Source organism: Lacerta agilis, chromosome 10, assembly GCF_009819535.1.
Source record: "Lacerta agilis isolate rLacAgi1 chromosome 10, rLacAgi1.pri, whole genome shotgun sequence".
Taxonomy (NCBI): domain Eukaryota; kingdom Metazoa; phylum Chordata; class Lepidosauria; order Squamata; family Lacertidae; genus Lacerta; species Lacerta agilis.
Genome location: NC_046321.1, coordinates 44,399,589 through 44,416,773, shown reverse-complemented (window position 1 = coordinate 44,416,773; position 17,185 = coordinate 44,399,589). Strand labels below are relative to the sequence as shown.

General features: G+C 40.0%; 1 protein-coding gene across 4 annotated transcripts in view; it reads left to right on the top strand.

Moving 5' to 3' along the window:
- The window catches only part of TBC1D30 (TBC1 domain family member 30), a 36,105-nt gene extending 19,174 nt beyond the window's left edge, over positions 1-16,931 (top strand). For 2 of the 4 annotated variants that reach the window (XM_033161913.1, XM_033161915.1), the window contains 10 exons: positions 347-472; positions 3,026-3,211; positions 3,833-4,001; positions 5,355-5,523; positions 9,122-9,227; positions 11,611-11,717; positions 11,891-12,030; positions 13,025-13,231; positions 13,416-13,472; positions 15,385-16,931. In XM_033161913.1, coding sequence (XP_033017804.1) covers positions 347-472; positions 3,026-3,211; positions 3,833-4,001; positions 5,355-5,523; positions 9,122-9,227; positions 11,611-11,717; positions 11,891-12,030; positions 13,025-13,231; positions 13,416-13,472; positions 15,385-16,163 — 2,046 coding nt within the window. In that variant the 3' untranslated portion in view covers positions 16,164-16,931. The remainder of the gene's footprint in view (positions 1-346; positions 473-3,025; positions 3,212-3,832; positions 4,002-5,354; positions 5,524-9,121; positions 9,228-11,610; positions 11,718-11,890; positions 12,031-13,024; positions 13,232-13,415; positions 13,473-15,384) is intronic. The other 2 variants (XM_033161914.1, XM_033161916.1) reach the window with 1 other exon arrangement.
- Positions 16,932-17,185: the final 254 nt, after the last annotated feature.

Genomic DNA, 17,185 nt, shown 5'->3' with positions numbered 1-17,185 from the left:
TTTTTTCTTTTTTTTTTTTTTATAAAGAAGATCGCCCAAAGTTGCTTAACTGCATCGCCAGTACCACCAACCAACTCCTGTGCCCCCCCTGAAGCTCCAATGCCACCCTCCAATGCCCCCCCCCTCCGGTGACGCCAAGCAGTCGTGCCCAGCGCAGCCTGCTCCTCCTGTCTTGCTATGCTACTGTTTGAAATAGTATTTCAGACTGATATGAACTTGTTGATTAGCTTTACTTATTTATAAACTATTTAAAGGAGGGATGACTCACACTTATTTTGTGGGGGGGGGGAATCTCTTTTGGGTGTAGGGTATAAATAATAAAATTATTATTTTTTTATTATTTAAGGTCTGGCTCACTTTGGCAGATCATTACTTAAGGAGCATAGCAATTGACTGGGATAAAACAATGCGCTTCACTTTCAATGACAGAAGCAATCCTGACGATGATTCCATGGGTATTCAGATTGTAAAGGTACTTTAAGCAATTTTAATTAGTTTATTTTCATGGCTGTATATGGCCCTGCTTGTTTTCCTGAAAGTTACATTTATATTATCAACGTGCGAGGAAATTATTTCTTTGTCCATTGTTCAATTAGATCAATGGGAACTGGTAACAGCTAGGAAGATTAATGGAATAATGAACTGCTAAACTTTTAATAATAAGACCGAGCTCTTCACCGCTTCCAAAAACAGGTTCCCTTTACCATGGAAGCTTCCAAAATGACAAAAGTGAGCTTAGAAGGAAGATTGGTCCTAAAATACTCCTTTATTAGCATTACCTTTTGAATTATTACGCTCATTGGCAAATTATCCCCTTTCCATTGTATTTCCAGAAATATACTTGTCTTAGTCTTGTCCGTTCCACATTTCAAGGTCACCTCCCACATGCAAAGTAGCCTATTATAATGTGTGATGATGTTGTTCAAGGAAGCTTCTCATATTTTCTACCTGACCTCTGACCTTTTAAATATACTGCAGCATGATCTGAATGTAAAATTGCTTCATGTATCAGGTAGCCCATGGTATGAATTCCACATTACAGGAGACAGTGTGGTGTAGTGATTAAATTGTCGGGCTATGGACTTGGGAGGCCAAGGTTGAAATCCCCTCTCGGCCATGAAGCTTACTGGGTGAACTGGGGCCAGTCGCTACCTCTCAGCCTAACCTACCTCACAGGGTTGTTGGGTGTGTGTGTGTCAAATGAGGAATTCATGCCACCTCGAGATCCTAAAGGTGGGATTTAAACGCAATAAAATAAAAATCACCACAGTGAACAATCTAGGACTATGCCTAAGTCTTTGTTCTTTATGAGTTGGCAAACTTGTGTTTGGGCTGGATCATTAAAACTGCAGGGGAAACTTGATGTGGAAGAATATAAAAGGTCACCTTGCTCCAAGACACTTTAGTTTTCTACGTGCAGGCATTTTATTTCTGTGGATGAGAATTCCATTATGTAAGCCCCAAAATGCAATTTGAGGTGGTATATCCCAGAGTGAGAACAGGTAGAAATAAACCAGAACACCACCTTGATGAGAACGACAGATGAGAACGACAGCCAAGTTTTGTAATAGGAATAATAGAATTCTAGAGTTGGAAGGGACCACAAGGATCATCTAGTCCAACCCCCTCCAATGCAGGAATCTTTTTGTCCAATGTGGGGCTCGAACCCACAGCCTTGAGTATAAGAGTCTCATACTCTACCGATTGAGTTATCCCAGTGGGTCTTAGTAAGGTTATACATATTTCTGAATGGTCTGTATAAAAATACTGATCCTAATTGGTAGGCATAAATTATAGAGCTTATTTGTACAGGTCCACATTAAAAATTAACAACACATCTGTTTTGTCTCTTGCTTACTAATGGTCTATAACTGCCAATACAATGTAACTCTTGGGAAACAAAGAAGTGTCTTTGTGTCTGTCCCGTCCCCCCCATTTCTGTGTTCTCATAACTGTATTTCTTATTAATCTGCTTTTATAAAATGGAATAGGGTTGCATCCAACTAAGTTTTATTCAAAATAGACCCATGAAATTAATGGAACTAATTTAGTCTTGTCCATTAATTTCAACGTCTGAGTAAAAAGAAAAATTTCATTTCATTCAAATATTGAACTTTTAAAATTGCAGTGGTTTAATGTTTTTAATTGCTGCTTAACATCATCCACTTCACTCCGATTTTCATTCTGCTCTTTTATAAGCCTTTGTTTCATTTAAAGGCATGCTTTTAAAGAGACAGATGGGACTTTGCAAGCTATCTGAAACCTCCCTTAGAATGTCAAAATTTACAACTTGCCTGATAAAATGCACCTGTTCCGTGTTTGTTTTAATATGGCTAGAAAGCGCATTGCCTTCTGTCCCAGGGATGTCTTAATTTCTTAAAATTTTGCTACGAATGTTAGCTTCAGAGTGCTGCTGCCTGTTCCCTTTACCCCCAGGATGGTATGTATTCCAATATACCAGCATGTTAACTTGGGAACTAGGAGACAAAAGTTTAAGTAGCAGGCTTTATGTATGTTGCTTCTGCCCAATACGATATCAGCTGCTGACAGCAGAAAAGGTGTTCCTAATTTTCCATTTAAGAAATAATCCACTTTCTGCACAGTGATTATTATGTTGCTATTTTATATTGACCGGTTGTAATTGCTTATTCAGTTAGTCTCCTTGAGCGTGTCAGTAGATAAAGGGTTTGCATATTGAATCTAGTAAATTAATTCATATTAGAATTGGACATTTCCAGATTATGTTCCATAGTGCAAAGTCAATTTAATTCAGGAAATATAAACAGGGCTGACATTAGAGCGTGTCCTTGGAATTTAACAATGTAAAAACCCTAAAGGGAGCTTCTGCTTAGGGAAGTTTTAAAACTGTGATATTTTAAATGTATTTTAATGTTTGGTGGAAGCCGCCCAGAGTGGCTGGGGAGACCCAGCCAGATGGGCGGGGTACAAATAATAAATTATTATTATTATTATTATTCTGCTGGCACCTTATTCCCTGTCCCGTCCCGTCCCCCACTTTCTTTAGGATCTTCATCGAACTGGATGCAGTTCTTACTGTGGCCAGGAGGCAGAGCAAGACAGAGTGGTATTGAAACGTGTTTTACTGGCTTACGCCAGGTGGAACAAATCTGTAGGATATTGTCAAGGCTTTAACATTCTGGCCGCCCTCATTCTTGAAGTAATGGAAGGCAACGAGGGAGATGCTTTAAAAGTGAGTAACGCTACTGAGCAAGGAGGGATTTTTAACCCGTATTTTGATTTTTTTCTATTAGAATAGTTCAGCAGTGGGGATGAAGTCCCCCAAAGCAGGGTGTGTGTGTTTCTTTTTTTTACACAGGAATGCAGGGGGATTTTGAGTTAAGTCCAGTCAAAGGCGACTATGGGGTTGCGGCGCACATCTCATTTCCAGGCCGAGAGAACCAGCATTTGTCCACAGACAGTTTTCCGGGTCATGTGGCTAGCATGACTAAACCGCTTCTGGTGCAGTGGAACACCATGACGGAAACCAGAGCGCACAGAAATGCTGTTTACCTTCCCGCCACAGCAGTACCTATTTATATACTTGCACTTTTTGGCGTGCTTTCGAACTGCTAGGTTGGCAGGAGCTGGGACAGAGCAACAGGAGCTCAACCCATCATGGGGATTCGAACCACCGACCTTCTGATCGGCAAGCTCAAGAGGCTCAGTGGTTTAGATCATAGCACCACCTGCTTCCCTTTACCTTTACCTTTAATACAAGTAGATAGAGAATTGCATGGAAATAATTTGTATTCAACCACAGTGATTCCACAGGACCCTTACTAGCTGCCAGCCTTTTCTGCTTTGTTTTCAGATTATGATTTACTTAATTGATAAAGTGCTGCCTGACAGCTATTTTGTCAATAACCTCCGAGCGCTATCTGTCGACATGGCCGTGTTCCGAGACCTCCTGAGAATGAAACTTCCTGAGCTGTCACAGCATTTGGATACTCTTCAAAGAGCTGCCAACAGGGAAAGTGGAGGTAGATACCTGCACAGATGCCTTCCAATTGTTTTCTTCGTTAGTTTTCTGTTTCTTTGCTCCTATAACATTTCTTTGCCCTGGGAGCATTTAGAACGCACCTGATCATGAGGCTAAAAATATATATTAGCCTGTTTAAAACTTAACAAATGTTTGTGGTGAAACTAATTATTATTATTATTTATTAAATTTGTATACCCGTCATTCATCTGAAGGTGGTCCACAACATAAAAAATACACAAGAACACAAAATACATAATGAAAACAAGAACAAAACCAAACCAATAACGTTCCCCCGACAAACACATTTAAAATGATGTAGAATGTTAATCGGCCAAAAGTCTGGTTAAAGAGAGAAGTTTTTGCCTGGCGCCTAGTGATATGTAATGAAGGTGCCAGAGGAGCCTCCCCGAAGAGAGCATTTTACATGTGGGGAGCCACCACAGAAAAGGCCCTTTCTTGTGCTGCCATGCTCTGGGCCTCTCATGGAGGAAGCGCCCCAGATGACTATCACAGGGCCCTCATATATTTTTTTTTGTATCAGACTTTTTTAAAAATAGCAAACCTGATCTTAGTGAAAATATTTATAACTGTTCCCGTTGGGGTTACTTGTTTGAGAGGGAATCTGTTCTTTGCTGCTTTGTTAATTTACATTTTAAAGGTATATTCTGTATTTTTTCTTAAATTCTAAATTATGACTGTGAGCTGCTTCGGAAAGATTTATTGTCTTGAAAATCAGCATAAGAAAGTTCAATAAATAGTTGACCATCACTGCAGAGTTAAAAGGCCCTAAGAGAGTGCTGGAGAATTGGACAAACCAATCCATTGAAAATTGGGATACTACCGAGTTTGACATGCAAATACTGATACCTAATCCCACTTACTTGTTGTATTCAGGTGTTGCTTGCAGGCTTCCCATAGGCATCTGGTTGGCCACTGTGAGAGCAGGATGCTGGACTTTGGCCCGATAAAGCAGCGTTGTTTTATGTAAAAGAGAGGAAGAGATGGGTTGATAGAAGTAGAAATGCAAGAGTTTATTGTTACACTCCTGACCCAATCACCTGCCCCACCGCTGTTCAGTTTATGATACCAGTTCCGAAGGCATGGGGGTAAAAACCCTACCAGATTCTGACATTAGTAAAAGCTGAGCAATGCTATTCCGTAGAGGAATGTTGTTAGCATCTTATCAGTTGTGTTTGGCTTCCTTGGATCTATGGCAAACCGAAAACTTGAATGCAATGGAATCATTTGTTGTTCCTGCAATTCTGTATTTTTCTTCCTTATGGGTTGTGTTAAGATAAACACTTCCAGGGAATAGCTGTGGATCTGTTCTATTTTTTTTCCCCTGTTTCAGGCGGTTACGAACCCCCACTCACGAATGTCTTCACTATGCAGTGGTTCCTGACCCTGTTTGCTACATGCCTTCCTAACCACACAGTTCTAAAAATCTGGGATTCTGTGTTCTTCGAAGGGTCGGAAATTATACTGAGAGTAGCGCTGGCTATTTGGGCAAAGCTGGGAGAGTAAGTATACTTTCAGCCTATGCCTAAAGGAAATGTTACTTAATAGTTGTTTGGAGGGTTCAAAGTACTATATGAAATGGTACTGAAGTTCTGACAATGATGCCCATTCACTTTCCTTTGCCGGACTCTTTCCTGCCCCACAAAGCCTTTTTTCCTTCTCCATCCGAGTAGACCCATATAGCGTGCTTTGCAATGCAGCTATGTTACATACAGTTCAGTTGTTTTGTGGGTTGGTGGTGGTGAGCCAGAGTTGTTGAGCTACTTTGGGGAGAGCCAGTGATCTACCAGTGATCTACCGGTCGATCACGATCTACCTGTTGGACGTGCCTGGTGTACAAGATTAATGCAACGGTTTATATACTGTGACAGTGTCTGGGACAGCTATCATGGCTTCCATGGTATTTTTTTTTTTAACTAATGGGAATGTTATGGGGTTGGATCCAGACTTTGCTGCAGCTAGTGGAGAGGTATCTTTGTTAGTTGCAACCAGAACTATATCCCACACAGGCTTTTTATCCAGCAGAGGCGCCCACTAACTGAAGAGGAGGGGAGCTCACTGTTTGCCAGGTACCCCTCCCCTAAATGCAATTCTTGGTGTCCTCCTCTCCAAAATCAGCTCCAGAGATTTGAGGGACCCTGCAGAAGAGAAAGGGAGAATTGGCAACAGTTCCTTCCCCTCCTCTTCCATTAGCAGAGGTGTCTGCTGGATCAAAAGCCCTTTTGTTGAGTACAAGGGAGTTAATTGAATTCCACCCAGAGTGTTTGCAGCCCTTAATGAAAGTCTAAGAAACACCCTGGTAATTGAATAAACTAATTATATTCAAAGGATAATTTTTTTAAAAAAAGAAGTGTGTCTATTTTGGGACAAGTTCTAACAAATATTCTAGTGGCTGTCAAGAACAGTTGATTTAAAAAAGCTAATAGCAAGGGCTTTAGGAATCATTTCCATCTCTTGTGAAGAACTTGAAAAAGCTTTCTGAAATAAAGTACCAAGACACATAAATTCAGATTTATGCTTTTAATAATAATAATAATAATAATAATAATAATAATAATACTTTGAACAATTCATTTCTTTTCCCATTTAGTTACATTCAAAACAAAAAACCCAGTCCTTTTGTGAACAAGTTTTTGTCATTGACTTCAAGGGTAATTGCAAGCAGAAGCCTGCTAGTTCAGCTGGAAAATGTTTTGCTGGATTGTATTATTTCTTCTGATCTCCTCTTCTGATGCCCACATATTTTGCTTTCCTGAAGAGCCAGTTTAGATGCAAAAGTTGTCCCCGAAATAAGACAAAAAAACTAATTAAGTGCTACTTTCTAAATGCAATTAACACTAATCACGATAATAGGCAGACAGTTTTCATTTTGTACTTTGTCTTTCGAAGAACAATTAGACTTTTATTTTATGTCTCATGAGCAGAATTTGCTCATGAGATGTTCCTGTTGCTAGGGTAGGGTAGGCAGTTCTTGGTGATTTCCCAGTGCACCCCTGAAAGTCTGCTCTGAAAGGATCAAGAATGGTGTGGGAGGGCTGTAGTAGGAAGGGGAAATCTGTGAACATTGTTCTCTGACTTCCCCTTACAGTTGTTAGAACCTCTGCTGGATTAGACTTCCTTCTACACAAGGAAGAAGCCCTTCTTTTCAAGTATGGGCAACTCAGAATCCAAGCCAAAGGCTACTTCTCCAGCTTGACACATATTGTTAAGACTCAAGGATAAACACTGAGCAGTGTAGTATAGCTGCAGTGAGGTATCCATGAATGGTACCTATGTTAGGCATTACCATTATCTTCTCATACTTAATGCATTTCTGCCTTTCCCTACTTCCATCTTCTAGCCTGAAAGCAACTCTCAGTGGTGGCTAATTGAGAAAGAGATTTGTTTAGTGCCCCCAATTACCTCCATAACTGAATGGAGGTATGAACCCATGTTTCTCAGCAACAAGCCCAATGCTCTGGTTCCCAGAATATAAGGCAGAATAATGGATAATTCATTTCCTGCACTGTGGTGTTAGGAACCAAAAGGACACAGTTTCAGGCAGTGCATATTTGCAGAAACGTGAATGTCAAATAGTTTCAAGACTGTTTAAGTTCTTTCAGATATTCTAGTGCACTGGTCTTTAACCGCTGGGTCGCGACCCACTAGTAGGTCACAGCTTGACCCCAGGTGGATCACAACAGGTACGCTTTGCATTGCTTCTAGAAAATACTCAGGTTTAGATCTGAGTGCTCAGGTGGAAAGGTTACATCCACCTCGGGTCCTCCTCTAAAACAAGGACACAACGATAAATTACGATGATCAAAGCCGACCTGATATTTATTTCAAGTAGGTCTTTGTCAAAGTCTCTACTGCTGTTGCTTATCTTCAGAAGCTCATGGTGAGATTGCAGTTTTCAGAGTTAAACTGGCAATCTGAAATAGAGGATGCTGCATGAATTCTAAGTCATGATCATTTTCATTCCTTTGAGGCACATGTGCTGTTGTCTTGAATCACCACTATCTTGTTGTCCTTTCTTTGACCTCTCAAGAGCACCCTAAAGAGTTCAACTGTCTACAGATCAATCAAATGCTCACTAAGAAAACACCACATTGAGGGGGGGGGGAATAATCATTCCTCTGTGGAAGTTGAAAGAAGGGCAGGAAAACTTCAAAAGCAGCTCTCATCAAACTGGAACTGTGCAAATATTAAACAACAAAATCTCTAAAGCGTTCCATCTAAATTTTATCTAGGATGTACTGTGTAGAGACAACAGTCTAGCCTCTCCTTTAAATGGAATGGTTACTACCCTTTCCTTTGGAAATTTCCCAGGAATGTTTTTGGGACCCATTTACTGGCCTGCTACTTAATAACAGATGGTCCCCTTGCTGATGTAGAGTTTAAACAAAATTTCACAAAGCACTGACAAGTTGCATAGACACTGCAATAAGGAAATAACTCAACGGAAACAGGACTAGTCTTTTCCTTCCTACACTTAAGGTTGAAGTCCTATCAAACATTTGGTAACACTTCCCTCTCATTTCCCTTTGCTCTGTGTGCTGAAATTGCTTCCTACTCCCAGCATAGTTAGTCAATGTGATCATAGTTCATCGTAGATGGCTGGATTTTAAACAGCGATTGCTCTGTTTCTAAACTACAAAATGATTTGAATCACTTTCAGTTGGATTACTGAATTAGAATCTGCTTTTTTTCTTACTGTGTTAGTTCAAATTTTGTAAGTGTTCTGTTTTTTATGATTTTGAGCTGCTTTGAGAAAAGTGGCGTAAGAAATAAATAAGTAATTGCCACAAAGTAAATCACCCAAATAGGGTGCTTCGTTGGACAACTCATTCCCCTGAACACTGGAATACCTTCAAGTGTGACAAAGAAACAGTTTTGTGTTTTCACTTTTTATGTTTGCATGATGCTGAAACACAGATTAATAGCCTGTTCTCTAATTAGAGCTATTTCTGGGTATCTGTCTGCTAATATCACTAGTGTTAAGCTGTTTATAGCTGTTTATGTGTCCCCCCCTCTCCAAATAACTGATTACACACTCTATATTTACTCAGAAATATAACATGTTGTTTAGATAACGGAAATGTTTGTGTTGCGATGCAGGCAGATAGATTGTTGTGAAACTGCAGATGAATTCTATGGCACCATGGGAAAGTTAACCCAAGAGATGTTGGAAGGCGACTTGATTGATAGCAATGAACTCATGCAGGTTAGTAAGTATGAACTACATAAAGGTGAAACTAGGGTGGAATAATCTTGCTCTGGTTGGACAAAGCTCACATTTTTTCAAGGTATGAAAAATATCCTGAAGGGACGCTGTAGCTCAATGGTAGAATATCTTCCCTGCATGCAAAGGTTTTCATATTCAGCTCCTGGCATCTCCTGGTAGTACCGAAAAAGACTCCGTCCTTTATAGAGCTGCTGCCATTAAGCAAAGATAATATTGAACTAGAAGGTCTGACCCTGTATATGGCAGCTCACTGGGTTCCTATGTTCAGGAAAGAAAGAAAAAAACAGTTCAAAAATTATAAAGTGTTCTCCGAAATCTAATTGAAGCAGAGTGTTCTATTACTGTTAATAACAAGTCAACCTTGTACAGTTCACTTTTCATCCAACTTTGGCAAGAACTTTAAAGACAGGGAAGGAACCTTATGAATAATGCAAATGCGCTGTACTTTTAAAATACAATGTGGTGGCGCCCACATAGCTCTTGAAATAGGTTTGTACAATACTGAGAAGAGTGCAATGAATGTCAGTATCAGACTGCTTCCTACTCTGTTATAAATTGCATTTCAGTGATTGGTTTGATGTGTGAAATCAAGATATGTGGCAATATTCAACTAAATTTTACTCATGGTAGACTTGTTGAAATTATTGAGGTTCTGTCAGCCATGTTCACTGATTTCAAGGGCTCTGCTCTGAGAAAAACTTAGTTGAACGCTACCCATTGCATTTGTCATAATAAAGCTGTTCCGGTTCAGAGAGGTTCAGGGTTTGCAAAGGTATGAGTCATTGTGGTATAGTGGTCAGAGTGCTGGACTTGAACCCAAGAGACCATGGTTTCAATCCCCACTCAGCCATAAAGCTCCAGTGGGTGACCTTGGGCAAGTCTCACTCCCTCAGCCTACCTCACAGGGTTGTTCTGAGGATAAAGATGGAGAGAAGGAGAGCCATGGATACCACCTTGAGCTCCTTGGAAGAAAGATGGGATAGAAATGTAACAATAATAGGCAGATAGCATTGGGTATTAAAAGAAGCCTGCCTTCAGCCATGTAAGATAGCCACCAAGATGCTTAATAAACCACCTGTTTTTTGCTGTCTTGGGGAGGATTTTTTTTTAAAAGGAAGGTACAATATATGGCTATAGAGTTACGTTCAGCTTGGTGGGCTGAACATATTGGTTCCCCCACCCACCCACCCAGAAGTAGCCATATCAGTCTGTTGCAGCTAAAAGAGAAGGAGACAGGAAAGTGTAGTTTTGTTTATAACCTAAACCTCTGGAAATTAGCAACATGCAGAAAAATTTAATGGTACAGTTTCATCCAGAGGTTTCATATGGAACAGATTTCTATTGACATAAAGGGTACAAATGATTTTCAGGTTCTGCTACAATTCTTCTCCACGGGGATAGGATTGTAGGAATATATTAACAAAGCAGGTGAAAGTGATCAAACTTCAATAAGGGGGGAGAGAGATATATGTGGGGGCTAGGTGCAGTTTTGTCTGTTCCCACGCTTGCCAGGTGTTGTGCGGACTCGCAAAATGGAAGAGGTGTTTTATGTTGTTGGAGATTTTGTGCACACTCCTGACTGAGGCAAAAGGAATCTCATCTCCAGAAAAGCTTAACGTTTCATTGCTTGCACTACATCAGGGCAATGTGGTTCCCCCCCCCCCCGCCACCTTCAGGCAAGAAGTATAGCATCAGTTTCTATAGTAGCTTTTGTGTATTAAGTACAGGCCAAGCAGACTCACTCATTCTTTATTCATTCAGAAACACGCCTTAAGTGAGAGACTTTTGCCCTGTGCTAACGCTCGCAGAGAGTACATATGGCAGCACTTCTTTTTTGGCAAAGCAAACGTTTGTGATTATTTCCACCCTTCATTCACTTTCTTGCTTTTGTGTCATGGTAGCAATAAAGAATGCTTCCAACATCTGTTAGTTCATAATTTCTGTTTGGAGTGGGTGCAGAGAGGACAAAGAAGTTGCAGTCTGGCAATATCCGCAGGACCATAGATCAACGACACTTGCAGTAGAGATGGTTTGAATTCGCACACACTGCCTTGAAAACAAATGCCTTGGAATGCTACGAATGCTTGCGTTCGCGCGAGTTTCGCATGCATGCCATTGTTATCTTTTCTGCCTGATTCACAAAGTTCTCTTATGTTTCTAGTGAGACAGTTGTCTTCTTTCCTGTGGGAAATGTATGTTCCATCACAAAAAACAAACCTTTAACCTTTTGTTTCAGTACATGAGGACATATATTGCTTAATCCTGCAGCCGTCCTGTATTTGAGTTATGGGCAGTTGCTTTGAAAGTTTAAAAGAAAAGGCACCGATTTTAAAAGCTTATCTCTTTCTTTTTGCCCCCCTAGACTGTTTATTCTATGTCCCAGTTCCCTTTCCCACAACTAGCAGAATTACGGGAGAAATATACATACAACATTACTCCTTTTCCTGCCTCAGTGAAATCAGCTTCAGGGTAAGTCTATCCTCACCCCTTGCCAGTACCATATATTGTAATCCAGGCAAGATCTGTATAAAAGGGACAATCGTAGATGATGGTGTATCTTGATCCTGGTGAACTGTTCAGTTTATTATAGATGCACTTGCACGTCTAAGACAGCAATGTGTCTGTGTGCTTTCCTTTTGCAGATGGCTGGGGAAAATTAGAGACAGTGATGAGGAGAACGACATCGATGATGAAGATTCGATAGCCAATGTCATTGGTTGCCTTGGGCCTTTCAGTGGGTTTCTATCCCCAGAACTACAGAAGTATCAAAAGCATTTCAAAGGTAAAGAATGTAAACATTACAGCATTACCATAGGAGCCTCTTTTCCCCATGGGTTTTTCTTGCAGTTCTGCTATAAAGTTTAGAGGCCTGCAGATTACCATCCCTGGGCATCAGCCCTTAATCAAATGCTCGAAGGACAAACCATGCCATTCTGTGGCCTATGAGAGGTGGGTATAGGAGCATTTGATTAATATAGTCAATTCCATGTTTATCTGTATTGGATTTAAAATGGTTTTTACGATTTGGCTCCCGAACACCGAAAACCCGGAAGTTAATGCTCCAGTTTTCGAACATTTTTCAGAAGCCGAATGTCTGACGCGGCTTCCGCTGAGAGCAGGAAGCTCTTGCAACCACCCGGAAGCCACGATTCAGTTGTTGAAAGTTTCGGAAGCCAAATGGGCTTCCGGAACAGATTATGTTCGACAACTGAGGTTTGACTGTACGAAAGAATGGTATTTTATCTCAGATATAATGTGATTGGGCCCACAACTGAGCAATTAGAGAGGTGCAGTGTATCCCTTCCTTAACTATGTTCTGTTCCCCGCCCCCATGATGGCTTGCTGTGTACTTTTGAGAACAGCATTGCTAAGTAATATTCAAAGTCACATCAAGATGAATATATGGTAATTTTTTTGTTTATAGTTCCTGAGGGTTTAAGTACAGGCCGGTAACAGTTTCATGTTGACTACTGCTGATCTTCTGAGTTTTAAAACTTATCAGCCATTTAAATGCAAGTACAGACAATGCCAGGTTGTCGAAATCCTCTGCTCATGTAAGGAAGGGATGGGGAACCTGTGCCCTCCAGGTGATTTTTGGATTGCGGCTGCCTTCATCCCCAGTCATCATTGCCAGTGGTTAGGGGATAATGAGAGTTTATAGTCCAAACAGCATCTGGAGGGCTACAGTTTTTCCTCCCCTGATTTAAGGACGGTGGGGTTACCATTATGTAATACATTCTGATGTATTTCTCATGCTCTCTTCCTACTGTGCATAGATCATAATGAAGAGCAGAGTCTAGGTTCCAGCAATATTGCAGAGCTAAGCCCCGGAGCAATAGATGCCTGTCGGAGTGAGTACCACGCAGCTTTTAACAGTATGATGATGGAACGTATGACCACAGACATTAATGCACTGAAAAGGCAGTATTCCCGGATAAAGAAGAAACAGCAGCAACAGGTCCATCAGGTGTACATCAGAGCAGGTAAATCACTTGTATTTGGAAGCGCAAGTTAGCTTCAGCTATGTGCATGAGAAAGCAAATCATGTTTTTGTGTATTCATTCATATATAGAAGAAGAAAAGAATGAAGTAGTTGGAAGGATCTCATCTGACTAAAGAGCATGTCACTTATAAAGACGATGTTGATCTTTGTTTTTCTTTTGTTAGGGTCTGAAGATGATGACCCTGGGATTATGTTAGATCCCAGGGACCAGCCGAATAATGGTATTTAAAGATATCTATGCTAATCTTGGATACAATATTGGTTTCTCTGATTTTACTAACAGCTCTGGCATCCTTGGACTTGGGGTGAAATGTTCTGAATTCCCAATTGGGTGGACAGTGATTTGGTATCAGAACTGTCAACAAATTACAAGATTATATATGAACTGGCTTGCCTTAGACCAAATATGTTTCAACGCTGATTTAGCATAAAGTGCACATATAGTCACTGCTGATCAGTAAATACCCTTTGTGACAGTATTATCTGTGGGATGAACCATTTGGAAACTGAACTTTCACTTTACTGCTAGAGATGGGTCATGCCTCCTAACAGTGGTGAGGTAATATGAGGAATCTTATCCCACATCCGACAGTACGGCCTTTCTGTCCCAGGCTGGATTTTCAGCTCCATCTTTCATAGGAAATACCCTATGAAATGCAATATTGAAAATCGTAAGAAACATAGTATGCACAGAACAGCCATGTGGCAAAACCAAAATGATGAAGGTTTTCATTTCCCAGGATTGCCAAAGCCCCTTTTCACTAACCTTAATCAATCGTCTTGTATACTGTATATCCTTTAGCACTTTCTCTCTCGTCTCTCTGTGACTGGATATTCTGCTGGGAAATGGTCTGTCTTGGTTACCATATTAAATTGCTGAATGTTCTTTCTATGAAAGAGTATTTACCCAGCTGCTTGGTTATAGATACCTTTGTGTGGTCGTCAGGACGAGGCAGAAGGCAGAGTCTAGCATGCTATTCACATGATTTAGTAGTTAAACTAAATCAACCCATAGTATCTAATCCATCAATTTATTCATCTGTTGTGTATATGTATAGCATCATAATATATTTAATTTCACATTCTTGCTTTCTTTGGTCTTTATTGCCTTGAAAAGAAGGCTTGGGTTAGGATCTTCATTTTTATTTGCTTGGGATAGGTGTCAGAGAAATTTGTAAAGAGGATCACTGCTGCTCAGTTAAACATATCTGAACTATAATTTCAGTAGTAGAGTCACATAATCCTGACTGAAACTCTGGAGAGACACTGCCAGTTAGTGTAAGTGCTGAACTAGATGAATGAGTAGCCTGATTTGGTATATGTAGTTTCCTATGTACCAGATGTTTTCCCTTTAAAAGTAAATAAATCCTACTTACCGAATGACTTTCTTAGTTCTGAATCAACATAAAATACATTTTCCTTGCTTTCTTCAGGCTGCTAGATGCTCTGTTTCTTGTTGCATATTTTTTTCAGTCAACAGAAACTATGGAGCCCGCCTTTAAATTTCATAATGAGTAGCTATTAAGAGAGAGACATGAGAAGCACATGGTCAAATATCTGAGTCAGTTTTGGATTGGAAAATGCAGTTTATAGCAGGGATATAAGGATCTTTCAACTTTTCTTCTCTTGGTTACTCATTTTTTGATTCTTAAATCACGTACTCTACATTTCTGTAACTATCTGATTCATGAAAACCAATCAACATTTTAATGCAAATTTCTCCTAATGAACACATTTTGATATTCGTTTTTGACCAATGCACACATTTTTGCAAGACATTTCCCCTCATATAATGCATTTTATGTCATTTTCACTGATGCATATTAATGTTCATGTGCACTTTCCCCTAATATAATGCTTTAAAAAAAATAAAAATAAAGGTTGGTTGGAGAACACCACCACAAAATTCAGATAAGTGCTAATTTTGAGGGATAGCTGTGTTTCTGTTCTCATATATTTTTCCTGAAAGTGCTAATTTGGTATATCTGCCTTTAATTGCAAACTTAATTTAATTTCTCTCCCAATCCATGTGTGTGTGTGTTTGTGTATCAGATTGGTCAGGTTTGCTTTAATGTTTGATCATTTGCCTTGCCTCATTCAATAGCATGCTTCTTAAATGTTTGTTTTCTTCAGATAAAGGACCAGTTACTAGTCTTCTGCCCTCTCAAGTGAACCATTCTCCAGTGATCAACCACCTTCTGCTAGGAAAGAAGATAAAGCCAACTAACAGGTCTTCCAAAAATGCTATTATTCATGTTCCAAATCACGCAGGAGGCAAGATGTCACCTAGTCCCCACGAAGATCTTAAAACAAAGCTCAACTCTCCTTGGCGCACTCACATTAGGGTGCATCGAAAGAATATAGCAAGAGCCAAAGGCCAGCTGGGCTATGGAGATACAATAGGGTTAATAGAAGAGCAGAATGAAGGTGTGAAAACCAATAGTCCCAATGGGAAAGAAGAGGCTCCAAGCAAATCTGAATCTATGGAAATCGAAGGCAGTGATTCAGATGCCAGGACTGCTGAAGGACAGTCTCCTGAACCAAGTTACAAAGATGCCAATGCCAATGTCAACGTATCAGCTGTTCAGTTGAAACTCGAAGCCCTGGAACTTACCCAAAATGACAAAGATGATGTTGAATCAGTATCAACTTCGTTCTGTCAAACACCTTTATCCGAGTTCCCGAATTCACCCAGTGACAGTGGGACAGTGGCAAAATCTCCCCAAGCTGTCACTACTAAACCACAAGTCTTCAGTCCTTTTCCCAGTGTCAAACCTCTCAGAAAATCAGCTGCGGCCAGAAACCTAGGGTTGTATGGTCCAACTGAGAGAACCCCAACTGTACACTTCCCACAGATGAGCAGAAGCTTTAACAAGCCTGCAAGCGGTAACAGCAGGTCTAAAAAACGATGATGTATATACCGCTGGCGCATCATCATCATCTCAGTTTTTATTATGTGTGTGTTCATCGTTCTGAAGGAGTTTCTGAATAATTTCATTTGTTAATTGAAATAATGAAGATAAGTCGCAACTGGAACATAAACTGTATGATCAAAGATATGTCTTTTTATATATAACGTGGAGTAGTGAAAGTACACAGTGCCACATACAGTTTTCATGTTCAAAAAATGAACATTTATTTTCAGTAATGAGAAGCTGTCATATGGCATTCAGTAATGCAGTGGTAGGACAGCTTTTTCCTGTCAGTTCATCAAGAAGACTACCACCTTTTATGGTTCAGTGGCTAATTAGCAGAGCTTTGTAGCTGCCTGAGTGAAGTGCACTGAACTTCAAAATTTCAGGCAGATAAAAATATTTTTTGAAAACCTGCTTCTGTATAATATATATGGAATATATTTGAGCAGCTGACACATTAGCTGTGTTTTAGCATTTTCCACTCGAATGCCACTGGTGTTACTTGCTTTAATTAGTTTTGATATAATAATTGTCACCTTAGGTCAGGTAAAAAGGGAAGTTGAAATGTTTTCTATGACTTGATCGTAGCTCCTTAAATGATGACCTTCAGTGAGTCATGGGACTGTAGGAATATATATTTAAATCTGTTAGTTAATTTATCACTAAAATTCCTAGAAGTATCTGTTATTAAAGACGAATCTTCCTTAGCCTTTTTGATAAGGTTAAGTCACTTTTCATGTTAACTGCTGGGCAGTGTTGCTTCCACAGTGTCAGCTTCCCAGCTGAGGTAAATTTATGGCTGTATCCTGATGATGTAAGATCGTCTTTAGTGTACTACTTAACTTTTTTCAGCCAGTGAAGGTTTTAGTTTCCTCCAGATCTTGTCCCTTGCTTCTACATTTGAAGTGAGATGATCTATTGCCTAACAAGCTTCAAGAGATTAGAGGTGGTTATCACTATGGTGTATTATCATGTAAACAATTGTTAAAATTCCAAAACTTGACAGCCAGCATGGAGAA